Source organism: Zonotrichia albicollis, chromosome 6 (genome assembly GCF_047830755.1).
Source record: "Zonotrichia albicollis isolate bZonAlb1 chromosome 6, bZonAlb1.hap1, whole genome shotgun sequence".
In the NCBI taxonomy this organism is placed as follows: Eukaryota; Metazoa; Chordata; class Aves; order Passeriformes; family Passerellidae; genus Zonotrichia; species Zonotrichia albicollis.
The window spans coordinates 25,948,612-25,962,608 of record NC_133824.1 but is presented as its reverse complement, the minus strand read 5'-3'; the positions used below and the strand labels follow the sequence as shown (position 1 = coordinate 25,962,608).

Below are 13,997 nucleotides of genomic sequence, written 5' to 3'. Positions count from 1 at the left end.
TCTCCCTATCTCAAAGAAATGACAAATTGAAGTTACCAGAACTTGAAAATAACATTTGGCCCTGGAAGACAGCATACTAAGAAATGAAAACTCTTGCTCCCAAAGTTAATTGAAAAGAACATTTTAAGGAGGAACTGACAATCTGATGCAGTGCTAGCATACAGAGACTAGAACTCATGCAATGCATATATGTGAGCCAGGATGTACTGAAAGATTGTTCTCTTCTGAAGGAATACATGTAGAGAATGGTTACAATTTGAGAAGAAAAAGTATTTCTAGGGAAAGACTGAGTAACCTTTTCTGACCTGTTTGAAATTTTTCATTGGACTCAGGAAAAGAATGAAATTCTGTCGCTTAATAAACGTCAACTAGTAATTAAGACATACAAATGTAGAGAAGTTTTGCACATTAGAGCTTCTTTGTATGATTCAATCTATAACAGGTCTGAAGAGTAGCTGATTCTGTGACTGCAAGTATTGTTCTGGATGTTCTGGATCTGAAGGTAATTCCCAGCTACTCTAAAATAAACAGTTCCTCAGCATGACTAAGGGAAGAGAACTATATTTTGGTGCTGCTATACTATTTAATACCGACTCCAGGTATGAATAAATAAAGTACTACTTGAAGCACACATATTCAATAAAGAAAGGTAATTCTACTGAAAGCCAATGTTCAGCCTGCAGTTCACCCCAGTCTGTCTTCTCCAGAGTTGACTTGTTGATGAGTCTACTTTGGTACTAATAAAAATGCCCAAAAGACTAACCGTGAAGTTTTTGACCTTCCTACAAAGTGTATCTTCCATTTTTGAAAGGATTTTAGTAACTATGATGTATTTGAGGGATTTTTAATATCCTAAGCAACCAGATTGCTTCTTCCTTAGTTAAAATGTCTCACTCTTGAAGATGCAGCATGCTGTTAACTACCACGGTTTGTAATCAAAAAATAAGACATGCTAGGTCTGCATTATCCACATGTTTTGCCAAGATTATACACTTTAAACAGTGGGGGTAAAAGGTAATGAATATATGAAAATATTCTGGTATCTTAATTAGTAATTGATGTGAAAACCACTGCTGCATTGTGCTGAGAAGAACACAGGAGGATACAGTAGATTGATGTGCCTTAGGAACCAGGATTTATTCTAAGGCAACTAGGGCCACTTTCTACTCAAATACACATTATAATAGCATCTCTTTTTATTAAGCATATTTTTCTGTAATCCTGGGTTGTACATTGAAAAAACTAAGAGGAAATTAAACCTAGAAATAACAATGAAAACATTGGAAGTTTTAGCAGGAACAAGTATCTAACTACATCTGTGTGTGTTTTTAAAAGAAAAAGCAAGAAACCCTAACAGTGCTTGGAGTGTGATCTCACCTATGTAGATCATCCTAACAATCTGAAACATTCTTGGCACTTTTCTGTGCTCTTCAACCCAATCACAGCTAAACAGCCATGCCAAAGCACTTGCTACTTACTCAAACAAGTTCCTACGTAGAAAAAACTTCAGCTATGCAAACTTCAAAAATAAATACAAAACAAAATTCACTTGGAAATTTAGCGTACGCATTCAAACTTTAAAATACATTCACCTACTTGCCATATTTCACTTTGATGACCACCTTAAGGAGAAACAGTAAGTTTCAAGAAGAAAAAAATATTATGCACTCAAATGGACACAAAATATCTACACTGTGGATACCAATACAGCTTACTAAAACACACCTTCACCAGCATCTTATTGTTAGCTAAGAATTTTTGGTAAGGAACCTGATTTTTCTTTTACTGATAAATATTGAACATATCTACTGAAAAATTTTTAACAACAAAAATTGACAAAAACTTCCTGCCAACTCCACCTGCTGCATTCTGCTAATGTGCTTACTTCACATAGCAATTCTATATTGAAAAAGCAATAGACTGAAAACATAAATATTAATCAGATTTACCATTAATTTGTAACTCATTTGATTGTGTGGATGCCAACGGACACATTTCACATTAAAGTGGTGGATCATGACAGATAATTTTTTGTTAGCAGTAAGCATAAGAAATTACTGAAATCAATGGCTTTTTTTTTTTTTGTCACAGAAGCAACTTTCATCAGCATTTTTTTTCCCCAAAAATCTTTAAAGTATTTTCCTAGGCTATTTCATTTCAGATATTCTCTGCAACTGGAACATTTACATAAATTACATGTGTCATTCTTTCTACATTGGGAATATAAGGTCTTTAGGTGAATATCTACTTATGAATGATAAAGACAATAGTTTTTCATAGGAAACAGAGTAACAAAGTGACCAACTAGCAGAATTAAATGTACTGTTACAAAGAAGGTGTTAATGGACGGAGCAGTGGATAGGTGAGATGACTGTTTTGCTAGACTTGAAAAAATTCTGAAAAGCAGCCTTGCTTTCTCATTTTAACTGTAAAATAGAGCCTATAGACTTTTATTACACAGGAATTAAAAGTTATCTATTTCAACTACAAATACGTAAGGATCTCACTTACTACTGAGGGTTTTGTCTGGTTCAGTGTAACTAAACAATGGATAGCTAGGGAAGGGACAGAAAACAAGCAAGTGAAGTAGAGAGAGACTTTCTCTTAAGCAAAATGTAAGGAGTGAAGGGAATGAAGCAGCAAGATGGAAAAAACCCCCACACTCTCATCTTAGAAGTACTATAACAAGTTCCTTAGGATCCTTTATGATCAAAGATAACACTGGAAGAAACTTTGCACCTTGAAGTGAAAGAACGGAACATCAGTGAGACTGATGATCTTGCAAAGTGAAATACTTTGAACATCTCTTGTCACTGAAATGAATTCCTGGTGATAATTAAAAACCTGTCCTTGGTCTTCTAAATCTACTTTCTTTGACTTTGACATACAACATTGCCAAAAATTAAGTACTGATTATATCATATATGTATGGGAAAAGTGAAGACGTCAACTTGAAAACTGCAATTTTCTTTTATGCTCATATGAACCCCCTAGAAGTAGAAAAAAATTCAAAGTTTGAAATAATGATTCAGTAATTTATTCTGGATATATTCTTTTGAGTTATCTGAATTTATGGATCAAAGGTTTTATACTGTAAGCTTAAAAAAACCTCAAGAATCAACAGTAATGCAAACATTAAAAAAATTCTCCGTATTTCTAAAAGTATTTTACCCTAGGTACCCCTACTGCTTTTGTGTCTGAAAAGAACATTGCATTTTACCTAATGAAAATGCCAAACCCAAACACAGACAAAAACATAGTGAGATCTTATAATCTGAGCAGCTTCTCGAATGACAAGAAAAACTTGTAAACCACACTGTGTCATCCTAAGCTTCTGTGAGTACTCAGCAAATTCATCTAATCATGTTAAGAAAGCCGTGAATCTTTTAAAAAAATCAAAACTATATTGAACAAGATAAAAATATGTCACAATCACTGTAAACTTTATGGTTTAATGATTGAAAAGGGAGGACTGTTAGTGCAGTTTTCCTCTGAGTAAAACTTGATTGCCTCTGTATGTGATCCATCTATTACAAATATGGTTTAAATGCTCTTTGTGCAGTGGTCGATGTTCTTTGAAACTCAAACACAATTATAGAGAACAAGAAAGGTGTTCTACAGAGATTTATTAAAAGCTAAAAAAAGCTGGTTTGCTTAGTCTTTGGGATGTACCTGATCACTGACATAGAGTAGTCCCAATGGCAATTTGTCTTAAAAAGTTCCTACCTACCAAGAAATAGAATGACTTCTTTTAACAGGAAATGACATTTATGAAAACTGATTGAAATATCCAGGTTCCAACTCAATATTTCTCATTTAGTACTTTGCTTGAAACAGAGATTTTCAGAAAACATGGATGATAAGTTGTAAACAGTAAAGCAAATTTGCGATTAAATGTTGTATTTTGTCTACATGATCCGCTTGTATACATAAACAGGAATAGGTTTTCCAAAACATGATAATGAAAATGTGCATTAGTAATCAGGAGCATTAGTAACCTGTTCTCCCATACCTTTTCTTCAATATCCTCATGCATTAGTAACCTGCTACTTACATTCATTTAACAGAGGTGCTCCCATCATTGCAGAAGCTTGATTATTTTTTTTTTCCTGAGACACACAGAGCTTTGTGTTATTCAGCAAATTCAGTAAGAGAGATGTAAGGGTTCATGTACACTTAGGACAAAAAAATGCAACAAGAAAACAGTACAACAAAATAAACTGGAATATGCAGTTGACAAAGAAATATAGTGCCACTTGCTCTGTGGCTAGACCAAAAATAAGTGTAATCAAAGAAATAATTTTTTTTCCCCTGACACTTCCTTTTCTTTGTTTCATGTCATATATGCATGTTTTGGAGCCCTGAAATGAGTTTCTATATCAGCAAATAAGCATATTGAAAAGATACACACTTACAGATTAAAGAAAAAAAATAAATAACCTCAGAACATCACCTGGATGCTGAATTCTATTTATTTTTATTCTCATTACTGTGTGGGGAAGAGGCCAGTATAAACTTAATTCATATTGCATTATTAGAAAGCCAGGATCCAAAAGGAAAAACGGAACAACTGAAGACATTTAGACACATTGATAATCTTGAAGAATCTGAATGAACCACATTTCTTGATAAATTCAGATGATGTTTGGAAACTTGAGGATACTGTAAATGACTGAACAAAAATATAATGAGTAGTTTCTTTGTTTTTTGAAAGTAATACATAAAATGAACCAAAAACTGTCTAAGTGGTAAAGAAGCTTATGTGCAAAATCCAACCCCTAAGTAATAGGAACAGATGCCATCTCCTGTCAAGTTTATTTTCCAGTATGTTTTTTTAAATTTTTTCCTATATCGGCTTGTAACAAACCACCATCAAATACACCGCAGAAAATCTCATCTAGCTAGCTGTTGCATGGCAATTCCTGTTATAAAAGTGCTGTGGTCTCACACATTTTGAATAAAACCTGATTTTGCAGTCATATGTGAAAAGCAGGTCTCAACATGAAATACCAAAGCATGATCTAATTATGAAATGAGCTCACCTCCACTAATTGCCCAAACACAGTTTCAGATTTTCAATCCTTTTCAAACTTCCAGTACATTCCTTGTATAATCTCTGAATCTATCAAGAGAGTTTAGAGGACTGCATTCTGCTTCAGAGCAGATAGGCTTTACTCCTTCCCATTGTGACAAACTTCCTGAAAATACATAGGTATCATCTAGAGCTATTTTCAGCAGAGCTGTCTCTTACTTATGCCTGCTACTTGCCTACCTTTGGTTTTCTTTGGACAATTTTGTTTTATCAGTGGGCATAAGGCTCAGTGCAGTTTCTCTGTTTTGTCTTGCTCTTCTGCTCTGAGCATTGTAATGTAAAAAGCTCCATGTTTTTATTTTGAAGCTATCACACAAGATACAAGTTTTTAGGAAAAAAGTGAAGGAGATGCTTACAGATAGAATTTGCTGAATAATCTCTAAGAAAAGCAGACTATATAATGAAGTTCAAGTTTGCTGTCCATGAGAATAATTTTGATTCTATTACAGTGAAGGTAAGTACTGCATAAAAAAATCCCATAGGTTAAACCAAAATATTTCTATGGGTGGTTGCCCATAAATCTTGTTTGCTGACAGAAAAGAATGAGACAGTAGGAGAGAAGAACTAGCAGATGCTGGTAATCATTTTAGCAAGCAGAATAAGCTTCAAGGATCATGAGTTAGATAAGGAAGAATGTTATTATTTGCCATCTGCTACTGGTTTATTATTATGTCAGCATCTGGTGCCACAGAAAGATCTCTGTGATGTGAACACACAAAGCAAATTTAGACAGTTTTCTTCTGCTGAAAGGAATTCTGCTGAAGGTAAACATTACAGGCCTTGCCACTGGTCAATTTGCTTAGCTTTTGATGTATGCTATTTAAAGCCTGATAAAAAGTAAACATATAGAGTTCACCTCAGTGATTAAATAGTACAGTCTAATCACTAAGAACTGAATAATAATCCCACAAGGTTGGCATTAAAACTTTCTATTAAATTTTGGCTGTTTTTTTGTTTCCAAATGTCAGGCAGCAAATATCTAAGTTTGAGCAAAGCCAGTTGGTTTGAAAGTCTTAAACTGAACAATAATAAAGTGGGGCACAGATCTGCCCCAGCCCAGGCTAGAAATTTGCACATATATTTTTTTATAAAATACTGTTTGGTTAATGTTGTTACTCAGTGGCAGGATTATCTATGTTCCTGGGGATACTGAAGGATGCTAAATACATTCAAGGTGCTAACATTTCATATCCATGACAGGTAGTGCAAGAGATAACATGAAACTTCAGTAACCATAAGGTGTTGGTGGACCCACAGGTTAAACTGCACCAGTACATGAGGAATGAGCTACACTGTCCTGCATTTATCTGTTATATAGAATGAAACAACCCTTGCATGCGAACCAACCTTGTTCAGCAGAGGCAAGACATTAATCTGATAGATTACAGGGCTGAGCATGGAGCTTGCAAGGCATAAATGTACTTACTTTTGGTGTTGGGCAGGATGCAGTGGAGAGGCGAGAGGTGGCTTGGGCACGAGGAGATTCTGAAGGAGTAGTACTGAGGGAGGCTGTATCACGTGGGAGAACCTGAACACCACGAGAGATGATGGAATCTGGAATCTTAAAAAGAAGAGAGGCGGAATTAATAGCAAAAAATACACTGTATGTGAAACTTAAGACCTTGCCTCAAAAACACAGGAATAGCCCACTCCTCAGTTTGCACACCTCCTCATACCCAGTGCTTGGCAGTGGTTAAGGGCATACTTTCCTAATTTCAGTAACAAACGCCTAAGAAATATATAAGGTCACATTCTAATTGAAGTAGCACAGAACATACTAGTTCTGAAAAAACTATGAATCAAACATACTACAACAAGAAATAATAAGAAAACAACGGTTTCCTCTTAAATTTTTGTTTAAAACCCAACAATGATTTCTACCATGGCATGAAGGGAGGCAGACTTTCCATTCACTAACCAGGGGGAAATACTTTGAAAAGAAAACCATTTGCTAGAAATTTACTGCAGCCCTCTAAAGATATGTCATGCAATGAGAAAACTTCTCACAAGAAATGTCATGCATTGAGTAAATACTCTTTATTCCATGAAGACTTTATTTCAGCTACAAAAATTCTCAACGTAAGGCTTGTGCTGCAAAAGCTACAGGCCTCTCTGGAATGAGCGAAGGCAAAAGCATTAGAAACCACCATCCAAAGCCAACACTTGGTTTAAAATACACTCTGTGGGGAAAATTAAAAATTCAGTCTTTTTTTACTTTCCACATAATATATTCGAGTACCAGTCAGGGAAGCATATCCCTCCTGACAAATGACTGGCAATCTGGTAACAATGGACAAGGAAAGGCTGGGAAATCAACAACTTTTTGCCTCAGTCTTCACTGGCAACCTCTTCTCCCATACTTCTTGAATGGATGGACCTGAAGCCAGAGGAACGATTAAGCCCCACACTAAGGGATGATCAGGTTCATGACCACCTGAGGAACATGAACATACACGAGTCTGTGGGACCTGATTACATGAATCCCAGAGCCCTGAGGGAATTGGCTGATGTAGCTGAGAAACAACTGTCCATGGCATTAGAAAAGTCATGGCAGTAGGATGAAGTCCCAGATGACTGGAAGTAGGGAACATTGCATCCATCTTAGCAAAGGGTAGAAAGGAGGAGCTGGGAACTACTGACCTGTCAGCCTCAGCTCTGTGCCTGGGAAGATGAACAGAACAGATCCTCCTACAAGCCCTGTTAAGGCATGTGGAGGACAGGGAGGTGATTTGAAGCAGTCAGCATGGCTTCACTGAGGGAAAATCCTGGGAAAATTCTATCACAGCTAACCAGAAAATACAGACATTCAGATCTTTGAAGGAATACATATACACATGCATATTTTAAGATCTTTCTCCTCATTAAGAATTTCTTCATTAGCCTGATGTTCATGTTCTAAGAGTAGCATCAGAAGAACCCTCGAGTCTGGGGAAAGTGTCAGCAGCAGACAATAAAAGGAAGCAAGAAAGGAAAATCCAGTGTCAAGCCAAATCATGAATGTTGGGAATTTCCAGGCAGGATATTTTTAATAAATGGAGATGTTGTAACCCAGTCTGCATCTAGGCATTTTAAGCATACTTGCCTACTAAGACTTTAGGGCAGATAGAAGCCACTGGTAAGTATGGCTTCCAGGAACAAGCCTGAATCCTAGCTGAAATAGGTTACATTTACATGTAACATGTAGCTGTTACATTTTTAAGGACGTTAAAAGAGCTTTGTTGCTTGTCTCAGTATAGTTAAAATGACCAATCCTTATACTTGTGTCATTAAATACATGTCACTTTCCTCTTCCTTGGTTCCCCTCCACAAATAATGACTATGTCTAACTTGGCAGCCTTGACTTAGAAACACTGGGTTACACCTAGGGGATCTTATTTCACCATATCCCACCCTCCTCCTGTTAACAGTTTCTTTTGTTTCTGACTTGTTTATAAGTTGGGTGAAAACAGACTTTGTTCTCAGAGTGCCACAAACTGCCTCCTTTCTGCTCTACCATGTTCCTAGACTGTTTTTTGCCAGTCAGTTTCTGTCAGCTCTCCTCAGAGGATCTTTCAAGGCTAAGCACCTGATGCTGCAATGTCCACTGTAAATTCTGAAGTCAGCAGAGTTTCTTTTCACTATGAACAGCTATGCTGGGGATATCTTCCTCTTCAGAAACAGAGCCTAACTGGCCTCTACATGGAGTATTCTGATTTGCAAATCACATCTCAGAGATGTATCTTAGAGGTAAACTGAATCAATGATATTCAAAATGCTCAAATGGTTTGTAATAGAAGCATGATTTCCCTTCTGTTTACTTTTTCTCCTGAAATCCCATCTTAAATTCATTAAGGCCCAAAACCGGCTGACAGTCCCCAAGTTTTATATTGGCATAGATACTCGCTACAACTTTCAACGCTTCTTTTTAATGTCTATGGCTAAGGAAAATACAGCAAAAAATACACTTTCAAAGGGCATAAAATAAAAAAAAAGGACAAAATGAAAGAAAGAATAGCTTCAATTCTTCAAATAAGATACCTTTTAACTACTCTCCTTTGAAAAAAAGCTGCATGCATCTTGATATGATTGTGTACTGGTCCATTATCCCTTTTATGTACTCCAAGACCCCACAATGAATAAAAATATTGCTTTTGGAAATGATATCATGAACCATTTCTCCCTAGGTTTACTCTGGGTGCTCTAGAGTACCAGATACTTCATACCAGATACTCATACCCTTCAGGCAAGAAACATTTTTATTTCCCACCATATTGAGCAATCATTGCTTCTACAATTTTATCTGATATCACCTTTTTGTAATAAAAACCTCTCCCTGAAATAAAGTGACTGAGAGAATCCCAGTTTCCCCTGAACTGCATGTGTAGTACTAATTTTTGCCTGTGAGAAAATGAAAATTTAAGTAAAACTTCAGCCATGATATTAATCAGAAAAGAAGCTGAAGATTAAGGGAAAAGATGATCACAGGCACTTAATTTCAGTAAGAATTATTTCCAAATCACTACCTTTAAATAAAATGTAATTACCAGAAAATAATTAATATATAAACCTATCTAGATTGTAGAGAAAAATTTCTCACTGAGAGTATAAAGTTAGGTCACAGAGTTCAAATTTTGCTCTTTTTCTAATATGAATGTGCTGTATTGCTAGATAAATTAGCACTAACATTCACTTTGGAGCACTACAACCTGCTGAATTTTGTGAATCTACTAGTATGTCTCTTCCATTAGCAGAACCATATAAAAAAATAATGTGACATGGGGAATTTCTCATTTTTCTCACCTGCATTTAGAGAGTTTTTGAATTTTAATATTAAAAAATTAAATTTAGGCAATATAATCCTCTAATCAAGTCAGCTTCTTGTTAACTCTGTTAAAGAGTTAATAAACGCCTGAGAAATTTCTGTGTGTCACAGAAATCTGGAATAAAGAAGGGCAGGAACATTTTGGACAGATTGTTTTTCTAACTTTCACTAAAGCACACTGAGGATTTATGATTTGTCTCCCTAATATTTTTATTAATCTTTCATTTTCAAATAAACTGAATACAGAGCAGAGATCTCACAACTTTAAATGGAGTACAGTGAAATTCTTAGTTCTTAGTGAAAATAGTTTCTGTTTGTACTAGCTGGAGTGGAAAACCTGTTGCAACATACTGACAAAGACAGAAAGTAAAGAGAAATGGATGAAAGTGATGGAGAAAGATATTCACCATATCCATCAGTCATGGCTTCTACAATTTTTATCTGACCTGGCCTTTCTCTGGTGTACTTTTATTTTGGTTTAAGTATTTCTGTTTTCATATTAGAGAACTTTGACAAGATCATTGATAAGAAAAAGGAAAATATATGAGTTCTTTATTCTCTTTTGCTCAGAAGTGAAACAAAGATTGACAATGGTGGTGAGGTGAGAAAACGCTCTCTAGATGGCAATTACTATGACTTTTATACAAGAGAAAAAATGTCTTAAAAACAAAGTACAGCTTAAAAACCCCAATAACCTGTCAAAAAAAATAACCACTTTCTGCTTTGAATTTGAAGATCTGATTTGGATTATATAATGCATAAAACAATAGCTCAAGAGTCATCTGCAAAAGAACACAGAAACATGTATGACAGTTTAACAGTGTTCTTCCTAGAGGCTAAATTAACTGTTCTATTGGTACTGAGTAATTTGGTGCAAATTCTAGTTTAGTGACCTCAACTCAAAAAAAACCCTCACCAAAAAACAACAACAAAAAAACCACCCAACCATGTATATGTACTATATAGCTTGATCATCAGATGTGTGAACTTTAAAGTTTTCACATTTCCTAAGTGACTTTTCAAGAGACACAGAATTATGTTTTAAATACAGAAGCATTAGGCTATTTGACTGATGGTTTAAATTACTATTTGCCCAAGGGAACAGGTCCTTTATTACCATTCACTGGAATAGTTTTCTACTATTCACCAAAACCCAGTAATTTATAACAAGTCCATTGCTTCCTGACTCCCAGAGTCTTCTGTTTTTGAGAAATTCTACTTCTACACAGGAAGCAAAAATGAGGCAGAAACTGTAAGTCGTGAAAGCAAACTATGAACACCCAGTGCAAATGCTGTATTATGTTGAGAAAAACACTGAGAGAAAAGCAGCAAAACAAGACAAAGAGGAAAAAGGTATCATTTCATAGCTCTAAAGCAGTAATTTTAGGAGATTATTTTAATTATATTCAATTATTGAGTATATTAGATGATAAAACCAGTGACTAATGAGAAACATAGGCTTTATAGCAATTATTATATCTCAGCAGATAAATTATTCTAAGTGACAACACACATGACCTTTACCTTGTTTAGCCCTTTATCTTAAACAGATATTTTCTTTAACATGGTCTCTCAAAGATACCACTGATGTGTCTTTGTTAGAAGAAATAAATAGCATTGTCTGTGCATACATAGGCTAGGAGGCAGGCAGAACATTTTTAGTTAGTGCTAGTGCAAAAGCCTCTTGGAAGTGTCTCTTACCAGTTCTCCTGCACTGCCTGCTGTGTGATGGCAATAACTGATGAGACCAGGGATGGGCTGTTGACCTCTAGCCATGATAACAGCTGGACTGGGATAGGATGGATGCTTCTAATGCACAACACATAACAGCCATGAATACAGTGACAGGAAAACATGAAACTGGACAAGCAAATGACCAAAAATGAATGAGGTGAAAACAACTGTGATACCGAAATGCCAAGCTCATATGAACACAGCCAGTTGAAATCTCAGGTTATTTCCTGCCTTTAAAAATGGCATATATTATTTATCTTTGCCTGCATAAAAAGAAATTAAACAATTTAAAATTTGCATAATAAAAACTGATACTTGCAAAAGATAATTACCTTAATTCATCCCTGCAAAGACATATGTAATCAGGATTTTCTGTATATTGGGAGATGATCTCCAGCTGCAGCTGTCTTAGAAATGTCAAGATGTCTCAGACCTGAATTCACATTTCTGGAGTTAGAATGTTGCTGCTTTGGTTTAGAAATTGTTTAATATAATTTTGACTTACTTAGACTTTCAATTCTCATAATAGGAATTAAAACCAGAACGTTTGGAGTAGATACGGAATAACGCAGTTTGGAAAAAACTGTTTCCAAACACACAGGGATACATTATCTTTCCGTTCAAAAACTGAATCCATAAAACTGAGGTAAATATTCATATATTGTTCAAATAGCACAAAAATTCTTGGGAAGATATTTAAAATTTGAATTCAAATTATTTACAAATGATTTACAAATTTCAAATTATTTATTTTTTCTTCTTTTGCACTCTCCAATTTGTTATTTTAGTTTGAGTAATGCTGATCTATGATTATTGGTTAAAGCAAGGCTATAAAGACTTTATGATATTTAGTTTGTTGGCAGAATTTCATATCTTTTATGCAGACATGCACATTGGAATACAGTAATCAGGAGAGTTTTCTACTTAAATTATTACCTGTCTGTCATACTTTTACCAGTTTCCAGAAACTAAAATTTTAATTTCAAATTAGATATTACGGCTTGCAAAGTTTTGTTGTGATTCCTTAACATGCCGCCTACTGGACTTTGCATGTTCAGGCGTGTGAATACTTTGAATTATAAAAAGCCACTAAAACCAGTCTGTCACATCAGAATGGTATTATAAAACATATGTTAACACCAAGATAATAAATGATATTTCTCCCACTGGAATTTGAAATTACCTACCAAAACAGAATTCATATATTTTTATGAAGGTCTACTTCTACAAAATGTACCTGAAATAAATCTGTTTGAGACGAAGACATCAATGTAGAGTCATAACACGCAAATGAATGTTGGTGGGAAGTGCCTGAGACAGAAACTGAAGGGTCTCCTAAGGAAAGAAGCCAGACTCACCTTAGCTGCAATGGCTGCTGCTGTTATATGTGAAGAAGAACTGTCCTCTGTTGAGGCAACTCCGCTATCCTTCTTCTCTTCCTCCTCTTCCTCACACTGCACTCCTTTGTCTTCTGTCTGTTTGTGAGGGCTGGTGGTTGGAGGAGGAGAAAGAGGAGGTGGTGGTGAAGGTAGATCTTCAAGCTCATCGTGTACCTCCTTCACTTTTACAATGGCATCCCGCAAAAGATCAATGGCGTGAGGTAGGGCTGGCAGTATAAACTGAAAGCATTCCTGTGCAGAGCAAGAAGAGAAACCACTATGAAAAGCCACCTGCACCTGCAAATGGGAGTTTACTCTTTCAATATATTTGGGATTTAAGTGCATCTTTTCACGTGATCAGAAAAGTGTCCTTATGCACGTGATCAGAAAAGTGTCCTTATGCAAAAAATGTCCTTATGCAACTGCTCTTAAAAGATAAATGAACTCAGAAACAGATCTGGTGACTATTGTATAAATTTTTGCTTTTTTTCATGCAAATACAAATATAAATTGAACAACAGGGCTATTGCGATGAGCTAATGCTGAAAACAAGAGTTACATTTCTGTAATTATGTAATACAGAAAACAGTTCACAGCAACTAGCAGAATGCTACAAAAATACAGAAGAAAAACATTAACTATATCCCTGCAGGGATATTAGCTTCAAATCCTTCCTATTATGCTACCTTACAATTAGAGAACCATTCATAAGGGTTTTTATAATTATACTTTTATATAATTATATCCTTTTTTATTAATGGACCTATTTTACATACTGGAAGAATGGCAAACTACACTGATGTCATTGTAATGCCATGTAACTAAAAAACCAAAAATTTCATAAACAAGCTATTTTTTAAACCTTTCCTTGTTCTATAATCTTACAAACAATTAGAAGGTTTATTTTATATGGGTTGAGAAAGTGAAACTGCAGAGGCTGTGCAATTGCTCTTGCTCCATAATGGGCATACACATAAGTACCACGTACAGC

The 13,997-nt window shown here is 35.4% G+C and overlaps 1 protein-coding gene across 28 annotated transcripts in view; it reads right to left on the bottom strand.

Moving 5' to 3' along the window:
* The window catches only part of GPHN (gephyrin), a 271,807-nt gene that overhangs the window by 85,779 nt on the left and 172,031 nt on the right, over positions 1-13,997 (bottom strand). For 17 of the 28 annotated variants that reach the window (XM_074542808.1, XM_074542813.1, XM_074542812.1 and 14 more), the window contains 3 exons: positions 12,986-13,258; positions 11,595-11,702; positions 6,519-6,653 (listed from right to left, as the gene is read on the bottom strand). In XM_074542808.1, coding sequence (XP_074398909.1) covers positions 6,519-6,653; positions 11,595-11,702; positions 12,986-13,258 — 516 coding nt within the window. The remainder of the gene's footprint in view (positions 1-6,518; positions 6,654-11,594; positions 11,703-12,985; positions 13,259-13,997) is intronic. The other 11 variants (XM_074542817.1, XM_074542826.1, XM_074542831.1 and 8 more) reach the window with 1 other exon arrangement.